Source organism: Epinephelus lanceolatus, chromosome 1 (genome assembly GCF_041903045.1).
Source record: "Epinephelus lanceolatus isolate andai-2023 chromosome 1, ASM4190304v1, whole genome shotgun sequence".
Lineage (NCBI taxonomy): Eukaryota > Metazoa > Chordata > Actinopteri > Perciformes > Serranidae > Epinephelus > Epinephelus lanceolatus.
Window position 1 is genome coordinate 40,181,143 of NC_135734.1, and position 25,463 is coordinate 40,206,605.

General features: G+C 41.0%; 1 protein-coding gene across 1 annotated transcript in view; it reads right to left on the minus strand.

Moving 5' to 3' along the window:
- The window catches only part of LOC117256505 (plexin-A2-like), a 143,820-nt gene that overhangs the window by 27,620 nt on the left and 90,737 nt on the right, over positions 1 to 25,463 (minus strand). Inside the window, exons 13-22 of the mRNA XM_033625950.2 lie at positions 23,284 to 23,435; positions 22,057 to 22,174; positions 19,820 to 19,956; positions 19,111 to 19,278; positions 16,209 to 16,302; positions 9,659 to 9,898; positions 6,093 to 6,236; positions 5,355 to 5,589; positions 3,050 to 3,192; positions 176 to 444 (exon numbers count right to left, since the gene is read on the minus strand). Of these exons, the coding sequence (XP_033481841.1) occupies positions 176 to 444; positions 3,050 to 3,192; positions 5,355 to 5,589; positions 6,093 to 6,236; positions 9,659 to 9,898; positions 16,209 to 16,302; positions 19,111 to 19,278; positions 19,820 to 19,956; positions 22,057 to 22,174; positions 23,284 to 23,435 (1,700 nt within the window). The remainder of the gene's footprint in view (positions 1 to 175; positions 445 to 3,049; positions 3,193 to 5,354; positions 5,590 to 6,092; positions 6,237 to 9,658; positions 9,899 to 16,208; positions 16,303 to 19,110; positions 19,279 to 19,819; positions 19,957 to 22,056; positions 22,175 to 23,283; positions 23,436 to 25,463) is intronic.

Here is a 25,463-nt window from a genome sequence, read left to right on the forward strand (position 1 = left end):
TAAAAACGCATTATCTGCAACTGAGATGCCTAAATGCCTAAACTTGAGCTGCCTGAGTGACACAACCTAAATCCTTTGTTGATGAATACAACACAAAGACATTTGCCGAAACTGTACTATAGAAGCTGCTTTTTGTAAAATAGCTTTAAGCAACAGTGTGATCTTTCTTGTTTACCTGCGTAGGAGTAGTTTGGGGTGGTTCTTGCTCTCCAGGTTGCGTTCTATAAGATCTGAAAGCAGGTGTTTGAGGATGTCTGTGGCGTACTCCAGCCGCCCCTGCAGAGCGGTCATGATGAGCGAGGCAACGTAGCCGCGGTCACGCATGGAGAAGGAGCGCTGCAGCTCCAGTGTGCGGATGAATGTCAGCAGGAAAACCTTGTTATTCACCAGCTGAGCAAACTGCTTCAAGGCTTTCTCCACATTTGCCTGTCCGCTCCCCGGCACCTACACGCATCATGCACACACAAAGATGCACACGCTCATTAGATAATACTCACTCAGGGATGAGAAAAGTCATAACATAGATGGAGGAACATAAAGACAGGATGAAAAATATACACAGAAATTCTCGAGGCTTAAGTGCAAAACAGCACAACTGGTGTGTCTACAGGTTTATCCCTGACACCTCTGTCCCTGCAGAGAAACTTTTGATACATAGCTTCATCAAGAAGTTTATCAAGAATTACATAAACTAAGTTTCATTTTTCTCCTTCAAATAAAGAGCCTGCTATTTTGATGAAAAAGTCTGGATGTTTAAAGTGCAATCAGAGAGGCTCCTCAGAGAACAGATCTTTTGTAATCATTGTGCCCAATAATAACGGCTTGATTAAACCAACTCTAATTTGAAACACCAGCCCAGTCTTGACCTTGAGTACCTGAGAAGTTGTTCTACAAATAATGGAAAGGTAAATGGTCCGTCATCAGAGTTTCTTTGAAATTAGTTACAGAGTGCTTCAGAATTAAACCCTTGAGAGTGGGACAATAATGAAATCAATCTCAGCCGTGTCAAAGAACATTTTAAAACCCAGGTCCTCTTGAGTCTGAGACAAGATGAGATTCACTGGGATTTAGAGAGTCAGTGTTGTGTGTCTGATGCGTGTTCTCATTGCCTCGCATTGGGTCGTCTCATCACTCTTTGGATAAGCTGGCAAAACCGTAACCTAAAAAGTTGTTTATTAACCTAACCTTGACTGTTACCTCAAGATTTAAACTACAGGAGACCTCACGCCTGACTGTAAGTTCAAAGAGAGATGATTTTTAAAATTTTTTTGTGGTCACTGATTTATGAAGATACACTTACGCTGAAAACACACCATTGCCGAGCAATGTCATGTGATGTGCCTCAAGTGCCGCCCCTAGCACACACTGGACAAGTCATGCTGCCATTCGTCAATGGACAACCACACAAAGTTATTACTACTTTTACTGAGAGATCTGTACTTCCTCCACCTTTACATTAGCTAAAAATCATGTGTGAAGAGCCCCTAATCAAACTTGAACCTGAAGAGCCGATCTCCAGAGCTATGACTCACCAACTGGCAATTGCCTTTATAATGACGGGATTGTGGGTCGTTTAGCTTCAGATATTTCTTGACCTCAACAACGAGTCTCTCCTCATCCAGTCTTTGTCACACATGAGACACAGCAGCAGCTTCAGAGTTCTCTTTACACATCAATAGTGAGGAGAGGAGTCGAGCTGCCATAGGAGCAGAGAAAAAGAGCTGCTACGGGAGCTAGTATGTACAAGCAGAGAGCAAGTGGGGGCGGCGAGGTTGGAAATGGGACGTGAAGTGCCCTGAGGCAGCATGTCCAGAAGTGCCGACACACTTCTAGCCGCCACCGGTGTAGGGTTGTACATTGAAAATAAAAGGAGCGTATTTTTTTATGCCTGGTGCTCGCTGCCGGTGTGTTTTAGCCTTTAGATTTTCGTTTATTGTAACGTTACTGCTGGCACACCTGCAACCACGTCTAGCCTTACCTGCAGATTTTAATTCTGAGAACACAACATTATACTGGAAAATATGTACAACTAAATAGTGCCAATATATACTGACATTTAGATGTCCAACAACAAAAATCTACTCAGATGGGTGTGTTTTCGGATGTCAAGGTAATATCTTGCATCAGTAGATGCCCAGCCCAAACAGCCTTACGAGGCAGACTATCAAAGGTGTGAGACCAAATATACAAATGAAAGAAAAACTTGATACATATATTTTGTATGTCTTCATACACATGCATCAAATAAACTGCAAGTGTGTATTATTTAGTCTACTTTGCCTAATTTTTCAAGGTTTAGAAATTAACCTAGCTTATACTTTGGCATTCAGACCAACGTCTCATTTTCATCAGACCAATAAATTCAGAATTTTTGTTCTGCATTCTTACAATGGTGCACATGGGTCATCATATTAAATATGAACATGCACTGACAGTCCTGCAAAACTATGCCCATCCAAGTGAAATACCAAATTTTTAGGGAGTCTCACCCAAGACCAGCGCACAATAGACAATGAACACTACAGCATGAAAGTAAAAATGTTTAGGGTATTTTTTTGTTCAACTGAAATGTAGATATATTTGCATCCTTAAACATCCAGCTTATTGATGCTAAGGAATACATAAACATTTGACAACACCTTTATACCATCGGGTAGTAAAATCTCTGATAAAAAAAAGAAAATAAACTGTGTAGGAAAACAATTTGTTAGACATTTTTCAATGTAAAAAGTTGAGATTTAGAGAAGAAGAAATGTTGAACTCCAAATCGGTGCATGACTGCGACTAAGCGGGGCAACAAAGTCCAAACACAATCTGCCCACAAGCTCTTCCAGCTGGTGTGGACACCATTAAACAAACAGACCTCAAACGGCAGTGAGTAGGCTGACATTTGCTCTCACACTGCTCTGTTCGACAGCAGTTTGACAGCACTTGCCAACAAGCCAAAATCAATCTAGTTTGGAGTATACTGGAGCCTTAAGGTCAAGATGTCAGAAAAATGGTTGAAACTGGATTCAAGTACTGCAGCCCCGCTTCAGAGGTTTCTTACCTCCAGCTCTCTGAGTACAGGATGATCGTCGATGCCGGGGAAGAGAACCCTCATGGCGTAAGTGCGATAATCCAGGTAGGGGATGCCAGCTCTGTCCAGATCACTCGTTAACTCGTTGATGTCTGTCTGGAGCTCTGCAAAGGCTGCGGATGAGAGAGGAGCGTGTTCAGCATTGTGCCAGACATTTTGTAACATCGATCTTTTCAGTTGTTTATCACAGTAAACCAAGCCTGATTGAGGTGGTCTAACAGTTGTAAAACCATAAAGTTTGGGCTCTACTAATTCAAAGCATCTTTTGAGGGTTTGAGATGAGGCTTTGAATGTTGTGATGATGATGTCATTACCCTGGGAAAAAAAAACTCAATGTCCTCACTTTGAATTAAGCGATTAATAAGTTTAAATCAGTTTGTCTTTTATTAAAAAATCCACTTTTTTAATAAATAAAAGTAATTAATTTTGTTGGATTAAATTTGAATTTTGGAACTGATTGCATCTAAGTCTTTTCAGTAAAATAATGTTATTGGAAATGTTGGAAATACTTGGATCAAATGAGTTGGAGACAATCCTACGCAGCTCCAACACTGGAATTAAATTCTTCAAATAAGTTAATACTTTAATATTAGTGTAACCTCATTGTTCCCTACAACTGCGCAGGGATATTGGGTTTAAACAAAATTAATAGACATGAAAAAAATATGTGCATTATCCAAATGTTGATTTGGTATTCGAATGTCAATGTTATGAATAAAGCTTTAAAGCTTTGGACCAGTGAGTACAGCCCTACCTAGAATGACGTTTGGTAAACAGCGGTTAATTTGGCATTCTTAAGTGCTATATTGTAGGCAACTGGACTTGCTTGAGTTTCTTGAAGACATTTCAGCTCTCATCTAAGAGACTTCTTTAGTTCTGAGGCTCCTTCAATTAACATCCTCAAGAAACTGAAGCAAGTCCAGTTGCCTACGATGTAGCACTTAAGAATACCCTCACCTGAATGACTGAGAATCTTCACCAGCATGTATTTTGTTAAACTAATTGCCAGAATAAACATTTGCATTGTATGTCTCTGCAAACCACAGAAATGTAACATTTGTACGTTACAAATGGCGGATACATTGAATGGTGGATCAGGTAGTTTTTTTTGATATACAATAGAAGTGCAAATGCAACCAAGAAAATTCAAGATGGATTAAAATCTAATCACTTCTAATCGTTCTAGCCAGATGCTTAAGTGCAACTATGTAAGTGCTCTGTGAAAACAACCATTCAGACGGTTGAATGCAGCTGATTTCAACATATGAACCCTACTGCCTGAATACATACTGGCTTTGTACATTTCTGCAAACCACAAATTTGTTACATTTGTACATTAATATATAGCGGATACAGTAAAACTTTACTCTCTACAGTGCTGTGGTTAATGTGTGGTTAAGTTTTGGGCACAAAAACCACTTAGTTATAGTTAGGAAAAGCTCATAAAATACCAAGTTTTGGTGGCACAATCACTGCTGGAAATACAGTAGTGTTTTTGTTTACTGGTTTCAAGCAGGAGTCAGGTGTGTCACACCATCCACCATTCCCTCAACCTCTAAATGACAGTAAGTAAGCAGATATACATGTAATTAGAACTATATCACTTTAGAAATGTTGATATGATACGTATGAAACGTAACATATTGGTGGTTTGAAGAAATGTACAATGGCAACAGTGTTCAGACATTTTTGAATCCATGTCTTTGTAGTAATTTTACAGTTCATAATGAACCTTACAGCCATGGTTCCTAAATGGTCCAGCCACAGGGTCATTAGTTCAAGGTCCACACAGTTCAATACATTTGGCATCATACTTGCGTTTGGCCATGTCATTGAGCTAGTTTGCTGCCTGTATTTAGTAGCTGTCTGTTATTCACTCACTCTACAGCAGAAAACGGCACCTCAAAATAAAAGCTCTGTGCTGCAAATTCATTGTACTTCAAAATAAAGTGTTTTTTTTTTACAAACTTGACACATTGGCGAGTCTCTTTTGGTGCATTCGGAACAGATGTCACCAACTTTTAGACCGCAACCCATCAATTAGGAACCACTGCCTTACCGTATATATTTCATTTTTGGTTTGTTAATTTTGTTACCTCGTCACATCAGTCAAAACTTCAAATCTCAATAATGCAACTACAAAAGATCGGAATCAGAAATCTGGAATACTTCACCGATCCCCGGGTGAAACAATGCATCAGACATACTTTTGGGAGTGTGACTTTTAATGAACAGAATTTATGATAGTTTAATCTCTGAGGTCAGTCTCACTCACCCTCCTTGCACTCCAGAGCCACTCTGGACTCCAGATTGTCCATCTGCATCTGTAGGCGTTTCAGAGTGAGGTCGTTCTCATGTGACTTCCGTCTGTAGGCCAGCAAGACTATAATGACTATGATGAGTAGCAGCCCTCCTCCAGCTGTGATGCTGAAGATAGCAGGAAGGGTGAGCAGGCTGTCGGACCGGATGTGAACTTCTCCTGGAGAGATGTGTAGTCCTCCTACTTGGACCTGAATAATGATGATAATAATAAAAATACAGGTGAAAGCACAGTATTTCAAAATAGTGTTGAAAACACTTGAATAACAAAGAAAGAAGAATCCCTAATGAAAAGGCTGGCCATGAATTCAAAACATTGTCGCTAAAGCATTAAATTGGCAAACACAATAGAGAAATGGTCCATTTTCTTGAACAATCACCTCTGAAGAAAACACTTTTTTAAAGTTCCAGGCACACCAGCTCCCTTTTTACAGCTTTTTTCTCATTATTTGCAAGAGTGCCTGTCAATATTTCTGGAGGGCAATGTGCTGTAATTGGGAACTTAACAGACCATGAGTGACAGACAATGACAGAAAGCCAGCGACTAACTGAAAGCCTGTCCGTGACCCACAAACACAGTGACGTACAGACAAGCACTGACCTACAGACAGTGACCCACATCCACACAGACAAGCAATCAGATGCACAGATGGACAGAAAACCGCCACACAGGCAGAAACACTTTTAGACTGACCAGGACTTTGTGCTGCCCGGTGAGGTTCGGCGGCTCACAGAGTAACTGAGTGTCGGACACAGTGAGGGAGCAGGGCGTATCTCCAATCAGCACCGTGTAATTCAGCCGGGCTCCACCAGACGCTGATGGCACCAGGTTACGTCCCTGCAGCACAGTTAGAGAGGCAATGTACATAACTGCACGAAATAACAATATAGCAGATCTTACACAACAAAAATGGTAATTGATATGACTCACAGTAAGAGTCTCGTCCAAGACATCAGATTACTGTGCAGTAACTATGCGGTGTACTTGCATGTGATGGCTACTGATGATAAAATGCAATGCCAAATTGTGGGATTTTAACCTATCAGTATTTCCTCTGTTGTTCCCACAAAGTTTCTGTTTTGTAGCGTAATTTCTTGCTGATCATATGTATGGAATTCTAATCTCAATAAATTGTTACCTTGCAATTTGGGGGCATTAGTGTAATTACTGTAATCAACCATCTTGGAGAAGACTGGCAGACAGTTTCTACACTGGGAGCCGCTGAGTCATATTTTGCAGGAAATCAGCTAAATTATTTCACCTAACAAAGGCAGATTGCTTCAAGATGCAAAGCAATCCGCCACGCTGTTCCTCCACGGCAAACGGAGCTGAAGTTGTGCAGTTGCACATGCTGTAAAAGTGAAAGGCAGATGGAAAAAAAATCCATTTCCAGAAAGTACAAGAAGTAGCCATGTTGTCTTTGTGAGTGGAAGTATGGGAGTTCACAAGGAGTGTCATTGGAAATGCAGTTTTTAAGAAAAATAGAGAAACATGAGATAAAATCCACTTTTGTTTTAGTTATTTATAGTGTTTGTAGTAAAGCATTGTAATTATTTTCATGAATTAATATTTAGAAATATGTGTAGGAGATTATGGGATCAGATTTATTTAGGATGAAGGGGACAGCAGTGAGGGCTGGGTACAGATGGCATTAGATCACAGGGCTCAGCAATAAGGATTGCCCGATTGCCCGGGGCAAGTAAAACTCAAGGTCGGGCATGTAAATAACTCACTTGCCCGATCGGGCAAGTTGCTAAAAATAGTAAAAGTTAATAACTAATTGATAAAATAAATGTATTTTAAAACGTGCTCTTCGGCTCTGATGCAGCGGTCTCTCTGCCTGAAGTCACAGGCACAGCTGTGTAACAATGTCCTGCCCACAGCCCCCATTGATATTATTTTGCGGACGCTTCATATAATAACATAACAATATACTATTTATGGTGTTATGTCATCGTGTCATTTCTGTCTCTACATGGTCACGCGTTAACAATTCTCCTCTGCTCTCTGTATCGCGCACGGCGGAGTTCCGCCACACACACAGGTGAGCACGCTAGAGCGGCTCAGGCTGCATTTTCCTGACCAAACCTGACCCCGAGCCCGGTGCAGTTTGTCAGCTGACAAAGTTATTGTTATGGACAGTGTGCTTCACTTCCGCTGCTACAACTCCATCCTAGGGGAAACACTGCTGTGTGCATTTTGTGCAACAGGTGGATGTGGTAGTCTACTGGTAGAGTAGAGAGAGAGCTAAGTAGCGTTGAAGTAGAGTAGAGCAGGGCAGAGAGATGGAAGCAAAATATATTAAACCCGGTGTTAATACAGCAGAACTGGAGAGAGGGGTGAAAAATAAATAGAGGTGGGCATGGCTCAAGTAGGGCGCAAAATTATAGACGGAGAACGATTGACAAATTTTTCACTTTAAGCCCTGACACTGTCATTTTTGGGTAGGAATTAAGCTACAATACATGACGTATGTTGTTTTAATTGATAAATACAGTGTGAATAAAGATTACATAACATAAAAATAACTGTAGTCTTTGTTATTTGATAGCCGCTTAAATTAAACAATTTTTTTAGGGCAAGTAAAAACTGACTTCGGGCAAGTAGATCTCTGACCAACTTGCCCGACCAGGCAAGTGAAAAAAAACCTTAGCGTTGAACCCTGGATCAGTTAGTTGTATTTAAAAGGATAGCTCAGATTTGTTTGAAGGTGGGTTGTATAAGGTGCTTATCCATATTCAGTATATTACATTGAATAGATGTCACTTGGCACCTCCCTAGTTTGAAGAAGCAGGCTAGGGTCCAACATGGAAGCTAAGCAATGTACTGCTGTGGAAGGATCAGCAACAAAACATGTTTAAGGGTGCTTTCACACCTGCCCGAGACCTTCTTGAAGAGGTGGTCTCGGTCCGGTTGTTTTTTTTGCACACCTGAAATCAACTCTGGTGCAGTTCGTTTGTGGTGAGAACATGTTCCGACCTTCGAACCAGCTGCAGTCACATGACACATTGTTTGGGTTAAACATGAGCATGTTACAGTCCTGGAGGATTATTAATGTGCACCTCCTCCTGTACTGCCTTAATATGCACATTCAGCACATCCAATGCATCAAAACATTGTTATCTAGTTGGAGCCGCGGCTCGTTTTCAAACTGTATGGTTTGACTAAAATGAACAATGACAGCAATATAGTCCACGATGAGCAGCGCTAAAATCAACCTGCGTAGTTGTCCCTCCACTGTGACATTAGAAAGTGTCACATTTATCTTGCAAGTGTACTCTTCTTCAACGTTTGCTTTACTTCCTGGATTTTTCCTACATGGAAATTCTGACCAGTCAAGAGCAGCTTTCTCATGCAAGCCATTTTATCTGGTCTGTTTGTAAATGCTGCCGTGAGAACATGAACCAACTCTCGGCAATTATACAACTTTGTGACAAAATGAGTCCCTGATTCGGACCAAAGGAGACAACTCTAGGTCTGAAAGCACCCTAAGTCACTGAACAAAGACTTACTTTAAGTGTATGCTATATTTAGAATCTTTTCACCACTTCACCTAACCATAAGACAGCAATTTCCAGTGGGGAACTGAAGCCATTATATCACTCTACTAAAAGCCAGACTTAGTTGAGAAAAACAGTGATTAAGCATCACTGAGCACAGGAGCTGCTGGTCTACCTCTGCCTCAACCACTCGGTTAGTTTGTGTTATTGTGTGAATTTTGTGTTTAGAAGAGTTAGTTCTGATTTACCTAAGTCACACAATAACACAAACTAATTGATCGAGGCAGTGGTAGACCAGCAGCTCCTGTGTTCAGTGAGCCAAAATTACTGTTTTTGTCAATGACGTCTGGTGGCTTTGGCGAGAGCATAGATGGGGAACTGTCAGATGGGTTGCTTGCGACAAGGTAAAGCAGTGAAAATACTCTTTAGTGCAGCATGCACTAATACTGTTAGGTTTTTTTAAGTGTGCCTTTTTTTAGTAGCTAAAACAAGTTTTGTTGCCACCCATGTCCACAGCAGTACATTGCTTAGCTTCCGTGTCGGCATTCCCGCTGCTTCTCCAAACAGGTGGCGCACCAAGAGACTGATCTACCGTAGGTAAAACACTGACTGTGGATAAGTGCCCTTTATAACCCCTACTTCTTTAACATTCTTACATGTCACAGTCAATGCCAGATAGTAATAGTCTTCAAATAGTCCTCTGTCTCTTGTAGGGAAATCGAAAAAGAAACCATAGTAGCGGCAGCAGGTCTGACGTACTTTGAGTATGATTGGAGCTCCAGGTTTCTGCTCCAGAACACCTGACAGACTGAGGGGTTCCAGGTAAGGGTTGGGGTAGTACACAAAGCTTGTGTTGTTGTAAGTGAGCAGAGCTTGGACGTTGTTGAAGACGAAGCCGAACTCGTCCACATGTTTGATCGTCTCCTGGTCTGCAGTGTACTCCGCCTTCAGAGAGGGGGCGAAGCAGCTGATGGTGGTTGTGTTCAGCACTTTGCACACCTGGAGAGGACATAACGGTTCTCACAATCAGACATATCAGGGAAACCAGACTGTAGATATCATCATGCACATATTTACTGGTGTAATGGCTCACAGTGTCTGCTGCATGATTAATAATTGCATACATTATTCAAAGACATAAATAATAAATCTGCTGCAGGTTAATCATAAGAAATGTCGATTTTGAAGCCGGCAGCAGAAATTCATGAATCAATATTTTACCCTCAGACAGCTATGAAAAGTTTTAAATCTTCTATTAACTGTTAATTTCACCTTATGCGGATACATTAGTTTTATAATACGGCAACAAACTAAGAGTCTCTTGCACTTTTTTATTTTTTGAAGTCTAAAAACAACTTTTTCTGAACAGATCTGAGCAGATGTCTCATTTCATGCTCACATCTTGTAGAATAACTTTTCTCCGTCAGTTCTAACATCCAGATGTCGTGAATCTTACGGAGCCTTTTAATCATATTCACCGTATACTGATGGTCTCCATGGTGTTAACCTACATAACCTGAGATTACGGACTTCTATATGTCTTACTGTTATTCATTAGCTGTTACAGCACTGTCTGCATATTTAGCTCCTCCCGTCCATATGTTCACCTGCCTGCTTGAGCTTTGGACCTTCTGCCTGTAAATATATAATAGCTGCTTTGCCATGACAATTGCTACAGTACTGACACTAAAGGCATCCCAGAGAGCTGGGTCATATGTTAATAGACCTTTCTCATTGCTGTTCTGTTGCTAGGGCAACAGCTTTGGCCCCTCTTTACTTCCTGTCAGCTGCTGCATTTGCAAACATTTCGACAAATGCTGTGTCCGAAACCGCATACTATGCACTACATAGGCGATATGTGTACTATCAATCAACATATGTTTGTATCCATAAACAGTAGTATGCATCTTTTCGGATGTACTGAGCTGTAATTATCACGGCACATCCTGAAAGCCTCCTTGCCAGTTGGAGACACATAACCATGAAAACCTGAGCCACCCTCAGCTCTACCAGCATCTGCTAGCATGATGACACTCTGGAGTTTCTGTTTTATTATCACGTCTGTTGGAGTAACGTTACTTTGGCTTTTAGAAAAAACAAACCGCAGGCGAACTCGTTGTGTAACGCTATGTTATCTTGGTCACCAGATAATGCTAAAACTAGCTAAATTCTAACCATGCTAATAAGGTTAGCAGGTATAATGTCTATATGTGTACCAAATTTAACGGCACATCATCCAAATAGTTCATTAGATATTTCAGTCTGTATCAAAGTGGTGAAGTGACCACAGATAATATAAAATAATGGAAGTAGCTACCTTGATTGCACACATAGGTTCGTGCACTCCTGTTTTAAAGCCTCAAGTTTGGCATTTCTTCTGTCGCCATCTTGTTTTTTTGGAATCAGAAGTGACCATATTTGGTTGAAATGACTCATTTCTCTATCAGGATTTGACCTATTTGGTCAGATAACATTTGGAAAAGTCTAGAGGAGCCGCTTGATTAAATCATTTTACCCTTGTTGAAGTTAGTGGAGCACTAAACCGGAAGCAGCCAGCTCGGCTAGCAGAAGTCTCTATTGTGCTTGCTCTATGGGCCAAATGATACAGAAGCAGCACAGATCATCTGGGTAAATTCATACCGCAGAAATAGACCTTTTTTGGCTTCATGTGCCACTGAGAAACTTTCATAGGAATGAACGCAATCCTGCCTCCAACACGGTATCCTGGTCTCTGAAATGCATCTGTGCTTGGGAGTGACCAACTGACATCCCTGGAGCACGGCTAACAAAAAGCTCAAATTATGTTCCCATAACAAAGCTCAAAAATCATGTACATCATCTATCTGTATACCACAATACTTCATAGTGTTTCTTAACTTACACATCAAACAACAGACTCATGACCAAAGTTATTCACCTTTTACTTATTGACATTATAGAGCTCCATTGTTCACTGTCCGCTGTTATGAATGTTGGCGTTGCTACCGCGGGTGAAGCGTTCAGTGTGCATACTGTAATATTTCACTAAAATAGTATAAAATTCACGTACTTTTGGTTCCATACTAAGGTTTTTGTGTATATACACAAAACAAAACACAAAACAATACAGTATTTAAAAAAAAAAAACATTAAGAGTTGAGGAAAATAGTGTTTGAAGAGGCAAATATAGAACAAAAAGAAATAAAGCACAAAAGTTTCAAATCACAAAAGTAAAAAAAAAGGCATTGAAAAGGAAAGTTTTCTTATAAAAACATGTTTTAAGCAAGGATTTAAAAACGGAAAATGTGCCAGCCAGACTAATGTCCTCAGGCAGAGAATTCCAGAGCCTCGGGGCATCAATGGCAAAACCTCGGTCACCTTTTGTTACCAGCCTTGATCTAGGGACGACTAGAGAGGGTAGGCTTGAGGATCTCAGATCACGACTCGGAGCATAGGTAGTCAGAAGCTTGAGCTTTGAAAGTCATTTCTTCCAAAGGCAATCACTGGTTCCTTTGATCAGGTAAATACCAAAGTTCTAAAACAACTCTTTGTCACTACTATAATTAGTTGTTGATACTTTATCAGTGACAAATAGCTCTTTGGAAATAGTGCGTCTTTTGTTTTCTTTCTTTGTTCTGCAGTTCTTGAAAATCCTTCTCAAAATCAAGCAGATCCGGTGAATTCCCCCGCGCTTCAGGCCAATTTCTAAGCTTCAGTTTTTATCTAAGGTTTCACAGAAAGTTCTTTCAAGTCAATTAACTGCTTTTCTGGTTCAAAACATTTTTTTAAGCAATTCCAGTGATGTTTTCGAGATATGTGCGATAAAGAGACTGCCCTCATTAAATTTACCAATGACCCTCTTTGAGCAGCTGATGCGGGTTAAAGTTCAGCTTTAATCCCTTTAGATCTCGGTGCTGCCAGTGACACTGTAAAACATGCAGTTTTAATTGACTGGCTCAAATTCGGCGCTGGCATCATTAACGAACCATTTAATTAGCTCAGGGCATACCTCTCTCACACACACATGCAACATTGTCTACATTAAAAACATTCTTCTTCAAACACATTACATGAGAAGTTTCTTAATTTTCAGTGGCCTCATTTTGGTTTTCTGTCACATACTTCCACCTGAGCTTTATTATCTTTAGATATAATGTTTCTTTCCACTGCGGTGCCACTTTATTAGTCTGGAAAAGCATTATTGCTTTCATGTCTTGTTTACCCTGTCCTTTGTCTTTATTTTGGCATCAATAAAATGTGTCTTTAAATATCTATCTAATGCTGGTACAAGCAAGCATTTCATTTCTGGCATCTCTTCACTTGTTACACATTTAGAATTGATTTTTAAGAATATATTGATCTATTTCAAGGTCGAGCCAAAAGTTCCGTCCAGAAGTTTTGACCCTCCTCCAGCCAGTGTGCAGCCTCAGATCCTGAGGCAATTCCCTGACTGGTCCAAAGTGGAAAAATCAAGGCTAAAGGTAACTGCACTTCTGCCACCGGGGCCTTAACACTTTGGAACAATCAATCACTTTGAGGTGACCTGCCTGAGGAGCTCTGGCAAACAGAATCAGCACCATAAATCACCTCCCGAAACTGAGTTGTACTTTCATGTCATTTTTTTTTAAATCTCATTTTGGAATTAACCTTTCTATAGTCAACCTCTTTCTGATGCCTTTGTGTATGTATGGTTTCATTTTTACATCCACAGCAATGCTGACATTTTACAAACTACGTCCTGTTAGACCGCACTGCAGTATTCCACACTCTGGTCTGTTAATTTGCCTACCCTGCCGGCTGTTTGGTACAGAGACCGGCTGTTTTTCTGACTCTGACTCACACTTTGGTAGTTCTCTCTGTGGAAAATATTTTGTACTCCAAACTAAACCAGCTCTGAACATCCTGTCACCCTGTCATGGGTAAAGACGAAAAAGGTTTTGGACTAAAACTGCATAAGTGCTTTACAAAGATGTCACAACTACAGTGGCCTACGGGGCAAAGATGCTACAATGGCTCAAAACATTTTGATTAGGAGAAGAGCTTCAGAAGTGATGCCAATTCAAAAACATACCATAATCCTAATCAAATGAAAGAACGGAAATGTTCTGTAACTGACAAAACATGCTGCAGAAAGCCAAAGCAAATGCATTAACAGCAAACAAGCTGCAAATACAGAAATAATGCAAAGTTAAAAACACACAAACAACAGAAAAACACTGCATATCCACTCAACACAACGGAGGTTCTCCAGACCTCTAGGGGGAGTGCTAAGTGGAACAGTTTGATTTACATAGCTACACAAATCTGTCACTCTTGTATAATAGTGTAAAGGCAAAATGTAAAAAATATAATAGACACTTTTTTGTGTAGCCTTTTTAGTCCGCTTTTTTCCGCTGTTAAAGCAGCACTTACCTTTCTGGAAATTTTACACTTTCCTTTGTTTAAGTTAAAATGCTGTTAATAAGCTGATGGCACACTAAAATGTAAGTGAATTCCACCAGAGGTAAAAAAAACTCATAATTATTCCATTCTCATATGGTTCTAAGAAAACTACGACCAATCATTGCATTCGAACCGAATGCAATGATTGGTCGAGCGTCCTGTCTGTCTTCCCAATGTGGAGGCCTCCAGCTGACGTAACCGCTTGCGTAATATTGGAGTTGCAGGAGGAGGGGGATGGGACTTTGGAGGGAGGCGGGAGCTGTGGATGCTGTGTGAAATGCAAGACAGGTAAGAGTAGCTTTAATGTATTTCTTTTGACCCTCTGCAGCACTTTTTTTTTTATTTGCAGCACCTTTCTTTTCTTGTATTTCTTTTGGATCTTTGGATTCTCATGTTCATTTTTCAATAGACTGAATCACAATATTTGTTTACAGTAACTTCGCGGTACAATAACCCCACGTCACGTATATGCAATGAAGTGGCGCTGGGCAAACCCTGCCTCAACTGGATATTGTTTAACCTCCTATATACTGTAGTCCCATCTAAAAAAATCTGTATCAGTTTAAAGGTACGCTATACTTAGAATATTTTTAATGCTTCACCTAGCTGTCAGACAACCCTTTTCAACAGGAAACTGAAGCCATTATCTAAAAGCCACCAGATTCCATTGACGAAAACTCAAAAAGTAATTTTACTTTGCAGAACATTGGAGTTTCTGGTCTACTGCTACCTAAGGTGTGTGGTATTAAGTGTATGGTTATGTGGAGAAAATATTCCGTATATGACGTACACTTAAACTTAAACTGGTATAGATTTTTTTTTTCGGTTGGACTTTTTAGGAGGCTAAAATACATCCACAGTAGGACACTGCTTTGCTTCTGTGCCAGTAGTTTTAGATTATTAAGACACTAGCAAAGCAACACAGCACATAAATACAGGGTGTCTACAGGTCCTTAGAAAGTCTTAAAATGTCTTAAATTAAGTTTTCTTAGTGCAAGGCCTTAAAAAGTCTTAAATTGTCTTAAATTGAGATTTAATGGGCCTTAAATACTTTCGGACACATTACCGTGAAAATGAAAATGAATTTTTTTCCTGTGGTATTTCTGTGAATATTGCAATAACAAATGGCATTCATGACAGGATGCTGAGTTTGGAACTGCCAGGCAAGAGGCCTAGAGGAAGACCAAAGACGAGATTTATGGATATAGTGAAAGAGGACATGAAGTCAGTTGGTGTGAGACAAGAGGAAGCAGAGGATAGGGTTAGATGGAGGCAGATGATTCGCTGTGGGGAACAGCCCAAAGAAGAAGAAGAAGATTTATGACAGCAATGAGATTTTGTTTTCTCTTTACATTAAACACATTAAACTTAAACTCACCAAATTGTTGTCATTTTTCCTTACCATTCATTTTATATTTACATTAGTGCATTTACTTGGAAAGAGTACATACACGTGTCACACACAAATATAAATATAATGTGTATTTCCGTTGCAGGCTTGGTCTTAAATATCCTATAAGGTGGTATTAAAAAGGTCTTAAATTTAACTATATATCCTTAAACGTTACAGTTATGGCTGAAAATGATAACAGAAATAAAAAAGTGATCGTTGTGATTAGCAGGGCGTCATGGAGATTCGGTCTACAGGCATAATTTCTGAAGCTCCAGCATGTTTCTCCTAATGTTTTGGGCTGTTGTAGCACGTTTGTTCCTGTCGCCCACTGTACAGTACACTCCGTATGTCAAAGCAGAACGTTACAAAATGAGCACAACCCTAAATCTCCCTTTATACAACTGTAGCAGACTGTCTACAAAGAACATTTCCATCAGCTTGAGTAAACACCATCAATGAATTTGAGCACATTATATCAGCAGTCGTCACACTCACGTTGACAGATTCATGGCCGGCATATTTGACTCTGACGCGCGGCTCCTGAACTACGTCCAGGTTGGTTCCAGTCACTGTCAGGGTGGTGTGTCCACTGTTTGTGAGAAAGGAACAAGAATTATTACATATAAATATGCACATACAAGCACTTCAGCCCCAGGTAGTCTATATACGCAAACCACGATCCACCCTGATTTAATTAGAGTGATGGCTGCACAGAGAGACGTCTTTTTAACTTGCAAACCCCACATTTTGCAGAGGAGCTGCATTAATGTGAGTTTGAGGAGGTATACTGTAGCTGGCACGGTAGCCCGCTCTTTGTTATTGGGCAGAAGAGCCAGATCAAACGGCAAACCAGCTGGCTGCTATTTTATATTCATCCATGACTGTGAGGCTGGCATAGCATGAATACAGGTGCTGCTTGTTTACATATCTGTGCTAGATGTGATTAAAATAAACAACACTCTCTAATCTTTGTCTAACCTGTGCTGCTGCAGTGTGATCTTAGAAAACTGCAGTATGGAAAGTAGAGAAAAGGAGACAAAGAGGGGGGAAATACAAGAGAAAAAAATGGCTTTAAAAAAAAAAAAAAAAATGGCCAGTCTAGTCAGCCTGACAGAGTGCCAATCCTTCTCTTCTCACACTTCAAAGGGTACCTAAGCTTGTAGGGCCACATAGTGGGACTGCACATTCATGATGAGGGCTCTTGATTGCAGCTCCACAAAGCTCCTCCTGTCACTAGGCTGAGGGCCAGGGTGTCTCTCTGAAGTCTAATCTGCGGGGACGTAGTGCTGGGTAATCCCACCCGAAACCAAATTAAGTGCCATCTTTTATTTAGTGGAATACAGGTAACTTTCAGCTGCCACGGAAATTCTCACAGGAAATTCACTTCTGTCGTAATATTAGCAGCATCACTCATACTTGTAACATCTGTATTCATTTTTCAATTAAATATGGCATAAATGAAAAGTACTATTTTATCAGATTTTCATTTGTTAACATCAGTCATCTTCTCTTATTTGATATTGTAGAACAGCCTCGGTATAACAGAACCACAGCACCTCACTTCTTTGCATCACTCTCCCTGTTAACCTGAATCAATGCCTAAGTCACAGATTGCCTGGCACCGTGATAATCTGTACTGGGCAGGCTACCATATGTAAGCAGCACAGGTTTTTCATATTTATTTTTACTGGAAAACTACTCTATAAAAAGTCCACACAATAAATGTAATGTCAGAAAAAAAGGTAAGATAGACAGATAGTGTCCTTGTCCTTGTGTTTTGCTCAACACACATTTACTTATGCTTACGTGCACCATCCCGTCTTTGTTTGCCACACAGACCTGCTGACGTTAGACTGCCCAGAAACAGATTCGCAACTTGTGCGCAGTGTTTGTTTTACAACCCTGGATGGGTTGGGATTTGATGGCATTAAGAGTGTACTGATTAGGGAAACAGAAAACAGTGCAACATTGAGAGCAGCTCAAATTCCCATTCACACCTACTCCAATCAGCCAGAGGCCTGGTTCATCAAATGTGCAACATGCACGCTGTAATTTGCAAAATGAGATCACTTTGTCTTGCATTAATTATTACACGTTTCTCTAATCAAGACTAACACCATACTAGCGACACATGAGCATGTGAGAGCCCTGTCGGACCGCCAGGTGTATTCACAATCTGCAAGCAACGATTATTTGGTGGGACCAAGTCGTTGTTTTGCAGGTCACAGCTGAGTCTCAAGTCTTTGCACTCAAGTCACAAGTCCTAAACTTTTAGTGTCGAGGCCTAAACAAGTCATGATGCGCTTTATATCAAATGTAATGCCATTTTAACAGCAGAGCTAGAATATAGTACATGTACAAAAATTGTTATTTTAAGTTTGTTAAAACAATAGCTGACATTACACTTTGAAAGCATATTGCTCTATTAACCGGTTCCACAACAGAATGAATTTTGGCCTGTCTTGTACTTAACTCATCTCATTCTGGGATTGATGTCTACAACTTTCATACTTGTATTCTGGATTTCTACTAGAACATATTTCCGTGCTTTAATGATCAAAAAACTCTTTATTTGCCTCATGATGTCTGTGCATTGATGCGGTGCATTGATGCTCTGTCTGAAAAGGCTCTGTGTAGCGCCTTTAGCCTCACAAAAGGTCAATGTTTTCGGTACCTCTGTGTCTCAGTGTCGCTGGGCCGTTATTGCAGCCGGGGAGTGGCTGTAACAAAGTATAACAGCACTTTCTACTGTGAAAAACCACCGATAAAAGCTTCTAAGCACGACTGGACATGTTACAGCAGGAGTATGATCCAAAAACAGAGAAATTAAAAACATGGGCAACCAAGCTTACATGTTTTCGAGACGTTAGCATGTAGCTACATGTAGCATCGTCTGCGACATATTGTAAACACCTGCAGGTAGCATGCCTGGAGTAGATGAGCATATAAAGAGAACCCAAATACTATGATGTCATACTATAGTCAGAGTAGAATAAAACGTTGCAAAGAGAGGTTTTTGCTCCTACTGTATGTTTACCTCATTATTTGAAAGTTTGGCCACATTTAAAATGAACATCAGTACAGGTGAAGTCACAAGTCATTGGTGTAAAAGTCCATCTGAAGTTGCAAGTCTTACTTGGCTTTGTCAACTAGATTTTAATATCATTATATTTGAGTCTGACTTGAGTCCAAGTCATGCGACTCGCGTCCGCACCTCTGGTACTCATAAATGGCTTTTGTAAGACAGGCCCACAGTGTGCTGTGGTCTGTGTGCCATAACAAGATTACAGAAACCTACATGAACACAGAAAGGTCCAGGGATTGAGCCATCTTTCTCATGAGGTATCAGTGCACACTTGTGACCGTGTATACACAGTGCTGTATTCCTTAGTGTTACCTTGTGATGCTCCACAGGGGCTCAATACGCTGGACTGTGGGGTCTTCTATGTACTCAAAGGCCAGACTCCCAGGAACCCTGGCCCGGTCGACACTCAGACTGACTTGCACCGGTCCGGCTTTCGTCACAGACGGCGCAGAGAAGCACACAATCTCTGACATGGTCCTCCTGGTGGGAGCACCAAAAGAGCGATTTATTCATGCCTTTGATTGTGACTCTGCCCACTCGTTACAACAGTAGCAAATCCCTGACTCCACGCAGCTATGAGCCTTGCACATTACCATGAGGGGAGAGGATTCATTATAGTCTGTCCCATCTCTTCCTCGTTACAGACACATTAGGGATGGAACACTGTAATTAGAGGGTGCTCTAGCTAATGGCTTCCTCGCCTCACCCTCCTGACTCCTACCATGTGAGGCATTTTGAACTTTAAATAGATATCTATAAATACGCAGAGAACAATACCTACCGCTGTGGATCATCACCTCCTCACAAATCATTATAAAGACTTTTCATGTAACGCACGAACACTTAATTGTATCTAAAGTGTGCTTCTTTAAATAGAGTGATCTCTTACTGTGTTTCATGGAGATAAGAGGAGGCTAAATCTTTGATATTGTGTGGAGGCAGTTTCACTAAAGTGTCTGTGAATCTTAAGTCTTTGGGAATGTGAGGCGTAGTGTTAACATCATATTATCATCAGACTCACCTGTACAGCTCGCAGGTCTGATTACCAAAGTACACATTAACAGTGCTGCCTGCGCCAAGGTTCTCCCCGACAATGGTGACCTTGGTGCCCCCAGATTCAGGTCCTCTGCCTGGGGTCAGCGCCAGCATCGAAGGAGTCTGCGGAGAGCCAAAATTCATTAATGTTTCATCCAACACAGATCAAACTCAGAATACAGGGCATGCTATTAATCATCTACCGGCCTTGGCTGTATAAATCACTGTAGAACTAATAAGTTAAAAAAAAAAAAAAACTTTGAAAAAGATCGACAAAAGAGCTTCTTTAGAAAAAAATGAGTAGTTTAAGGACATTCGCCCCCATAAAAAAGAAAAACACTAATAATACAGTGCACCTTCAAAAGCAAAAATCTTCTTGGCTTGAGAGCACGATTCTTTTCATCAGCCATAAAATGAAAAATAATGCGCGCAGTGAACAAACCATCAAAAACACCTTCATAATGATGATTAATTCTCTTATGTATAATCTCTTGAGGCTGTACTTAGAAAAAAAATCAAATGTCCTCCTCTCCAGTTAATGATTGCAGTGGCTTGAATAGATCAGATTGGTTTTTGGCTTTTACCTGCAGTCACATGTTCAGCATAATTTGTTGCAAACTCTTGATGTTTTTCAGAACGAATGGACAAAGTCAGTGTGTTTCAGTGTCAGAATTCAGCCCAGTCACCAGAAAAAAAAGCTGGCATTGTACGTTTCTGCAAACCATAAAAACGTAACATTAGCACATTTTATACATATAAGTGGCATCGTATACGTTGGATGATGTGTCACCTAGGTGAGATAACTGCCAAGCTGCAGACCACTGTTTGAGACCATAGACTATAAAATGATGGATGTAGCTACCGTGACATCACTCATTGGTTTGTGGACTGCCATTGTGAAGCCCAAGTTCAGCATTTTTTTGCCGTCGCCATCTTGGTTTTTTGGAGCCGGAAGTGACCATATTTGGATGAGATGTAGATAGATAGATAGATAGATAGATAGATAGATCTACAGAGACCAAAATATTTTTTGTACAAGGCTACATGCTTCTGGAGCCAGCCTCAAGTGGTCATTTGAGGAACTGCAGTTTTTGGCACTTGAGCAATGGCTTCATTTTTCAGCCCCAGAGGTTGTTGCTAGTTTGAGGCCAACAACCGACAAACAGGTTGTGATTTAGTGAGTCACTGCTATGTTTTTAGCACCCTTTTAGCCATCAAATGTGGATGTTTTTAATAACCCAAGGTTGTTTTTGCAGCGAGGATAGCGGCACAAGTTTTTGACTGAGACATAGCTGTTTTTCCAGTGGGGATCGTGCCCCCAGCACCAGGTATTTTAAGATCCAGATCTTTTACTAACCATAACCAAGTGGTGTTAGTATCTAAACCTAACTACGTGTTAACCACAGTGTTGTCAAGACATTAGGTTTCTACGTATCCGCCAGGTAATAACGTGCAGATGTATACGTGGTGTAGTGTAATGTACTGATTTACTGAAGACATATACTGTACCTTTTTAGCTGACCTTTAAAAGATATGTGTTGAAGCAATATAATCTGTGCAACTGACAAATTACACACTGGTTTAATATTTCATGTATTCTTATGACACACACACACACTTATTGAGCACTTAAGCATTGTGGTGGAGAAGTACCTAGGACTCACTGTGAATCATTTCTAAAAATAGCATGAGGATGGGTTCAGAAAACACTAGTGGAAAATTAGGGGAATTACAGCTTGTCCTGAGAATGACCCTAGAGGGGGAAGGACTAAAAAGTCCTGAGTCAGCAGAAATATGACACCATTATGGTGGAGAAAAAGTGACTCAGCAGAGGTGGGATATCGTTACGATCAGAGCCAAGTGGGAAGGATTAAGGGAAAGAAATGACTCAGCAGAAATTCTACGATAAAAGAGCGAGCGCAAACAAAGAAATTCCAGCCTTGCTCCGGAGCTTGGCTCATTTGGGTTGTGATGTGTTTGTTGCCTGCGAGCACATTAAACTCAGTTGCATCTGATTCTACGTGTCTCCAGTGATTTTTTTTGACCTCTGAGTATTTCAGTTTTTGATATCTAATGGAAGATAAAGAAAGTCCGTTTGAGAGGAAAAGAGCGAGGTCGTGAGCTAACTGGCCCGGCTCGGGACCTTGACTTTTTTGCTTCTACAGTGGTTTGCAGAAACGTACAATGCCAACATTTTTTCTGGCGATTAGTTTGCAGAATTACCACAAAGGAGTAGAGCTGGGAGGACTGTGCGCGCAGTTCTGGTCTGCATTCGCCAACACACAGCTTAACTGGACCTGGAGCACTTCCTTTAGGAGTCGCAGCCATCTCACACACAATCCTGTCAAAACAAAAGACACAAATACACAAATGTGGGTGCAAACACAAACAACGGGCATTCAACAGATTATAATGCATACAAATAATAAGACAAGTCAGACGCACACACACACACACACACACACACACTCAGACAGCAGAATCACTGCAGTGTATCACATTTGTTATGAGTTGCACAGGGGGAAGATGGCCTCTGCTGGCCGCTGTGATTGAGGCAGACTTTCATAGAAGTTGTGGGTCAATACAGAGGGCCATCTTTCTTCCTAATGGGAAACCTATAACAGCAATATAACTCAAATGATAAACTACACCCCTCCCCATCTTCAGCACGATTGCCACCCACCATTACCTCCGGTTGCCATGACAACATAGGGGTTTCTTCAATAAATCAGTATTGCCTGTCAGGTCAATAAGATAAAGTGTGCCATGAATAAGTCATTATAGCAACTGACCCCATGCTGAAATTAATGGTTGTAACAGTTGTAATGCCATGTTTTAAAGCACTGTGTGTGCCAAATGAATAGCCCTGCCGAATGCACTGCTCTGCGCGACACACTCCGCGTTCCCCTTTACAATAAGAGCACCCAATGAATCGTCCCTGCCCATCCCTGCTATTCATACATCACAAGACTTTTTCCAATTTTCTGCTGGCATGTTCTTTTCTTTTCCTTTTTTTCGTTTTTACAAGGATATAAATAAAGTCCCTGCAGCCTGAGCCCAATCGCATTACATGGCTGTGAGAGAAACACATGGCTAACAGATTGTCCCTCCAGTCAGCGACATGCAGCGCATTTCAATTACAGCTGTGCCGACAGCCTCATAACGACAACGACACAAAGACTGTCTCTTCCTTTGGCTCTGACTGCACCAGAGCAATGCAAAGCCCCCCCACACAATCCTACAACCTGATGAGGCATCACTGGGCTCCAGCTTATTCACAGATTCGGCTGGTGACTGTGAGAAAAATGGTGTGAGAGAGGGAAAAAGAGATTGCATGTGTGTATTTTCCCCTGTGTGTGTGTGTGTGTTTGCATCTGTACAGTATGTCTATGTACAGTACAGTATGAATCCATGCATGTCTGGGCAGGGGAGGGGAGGAGTCTCTCTTACTGTTCTGCAGTGATGTATCCCTCCTTCTGTGGGGTGCACTGCACACCCGCCACCTCCACATTGCCCTCCAGCTCAGAGAAGGACAGACCCAGGTTCAGGCCCTGGATGGTGACCAGTGTGCCCCCCTCTATAGGTCCAGCCACTGGACTCACCTACAAACGAAGGAGAGGAAAGTTAAAGAAGGGATTTGACATACAGTGATAGGTTCTCAGCTATCAGCTCGTCATACAACTGGGCACAGGTGTAGTACAAATTCTGTATAACAAAAAAGAATCTTCAGTTAAAAGCAAAAGTATAAACATACCAGAGATTCCCATATTTGGTAAATGGAGTTGCACTTGTATAGTGCTTTCTAGTCTTCAAACCACTTAAAGCACTTTAGCACTACATGTCTCTTTCACCCATTCACACACTGGTGGCTGAGGCTACCATACAAGGTGCCACCTGCTACTCAGTTTAAACATTTACACACACTCACACAGCCATCTGGAGCAATTTGAGGTTCAGTATCTTGTCCAAGGATACTTGCATGCAGGCTGGAGGAGCCGGGGGTCGAACCACAGATTTCTGGATTAGTGGACAGCCCGCTTTCCACCCTGAGCCACAGCCACCTCTCAGTCATTTGAGAATCATGTGCCATAAAGAGTTTAACTTCAGAATACTAATTAAATATAATTAGTTACAGTTTTGGTTTAGAGATGTTGCAATGTGGCAATCGCAGTAAAGCAAATTCAACCAATCCCCCTTAATTCTGCACAACCTCGTAATTTTGTCCAATCAATTGCCGCAACTTTTCTGCAAATTCAACCAATCATCATTATTTCCCATGAGTTTCACCAATCTTAGCAATCCCCACACAGCGTCACCAAACTCACTCTCTTGTTTCTGGTTGTGAAGATGCAGACATCTGCAACACGAATTTCTTACATTTGCTAACCAAAATAACTACTAAAGATTGTGCAAGGTTATTCCCTAATGTTCTGCACGAAAGCAGGAGCAAACTGTTGTGGAAGGAAACTAACCACATTGATTGACAAACAATTTTCTGACCATAAGACGTGCCCAGAGAATGGCTGGAACACTCTGTCAACAAGATACATCACCATGACAGAGGCTCCAGATCTATTAGACGAGCTGAAATTAACAAAGTGAGTTAGATTATATTAAATTTAATTCAATTCAATTCAATTCAATAGAACTTAATTTATCCCGAAGGTTACAACCAGTACCAACCAGACAAACAGTGGATTCCTCGAGTCAGAGTCACTCACTGAGCCCAGTTTTAGAACAATAGAGTATTAAAGGAGAAGTCCAGTATTTTGCACTTTGAGCCCCATTTCTGGGTTGTTTATGATGAAATAGAGTGGTTAAGACCAAAATAGTGACGATTGCTCATTTTCAGAGAATTTGGCTTTCCCCTGCCTGGCTTAACACTGCTGCCTATGGCCATGTGTGAACCTGTCCCAAAACCACCCTAAACGTTCGTTTTCAAAGCCATGAAACTCACCGAGTGGTCAGTGGTGTTCCTTGATGTTCTGACATGAAAATCGTAGCAAACTGTGGCTTCCATTTGTGTTTTCCTATTCATCTCGATTGTAGAACTATTTTTTCAGCTGCCTCACACCCGTTTGTAAACTTACGCTTGATCGTTCGTTTGACCCTGAAGCGTTATACACTCCAGCCCACTTGATGGCGATAATGCTCCTTTATGTGGGTGTCACCAACCGGCAGGAAACCATTGCAATTTAATGGGACACAGAAAAGAAGCAGAAGAAGAAGGTTGGCGTTGTATTCAAAGGCATTGTACTGCGAAGGTTGTTTACAAGCGAGTAATCCACTGTGCAGTTGTTTAAACTTATTACAAATTTTTTTTCGTTTGCTCTCGTTCTTCCTCCAGGAGCGCACACAGCACTGTCGAGCCGGCACTTTCGCTGAGCTAAAAGACTACAATGACTACAACCTTGTCTTAAACAACCCCCTTTCCGTTTTCAGTGGTGGATTACTACCACAAACAATGAGGCTTCTATAGAAAACCAATGGATTACACAAAATGTCAAATAGATCATCACAGAAACCACAGTTTGCTACGATTTTTATGTCAGAACATCAAGGAACACCACTGACCACTCGATGAGTTTCATGGCTTTGAAAACGAACGTTAAGGGTGGTTTTAGGACAGC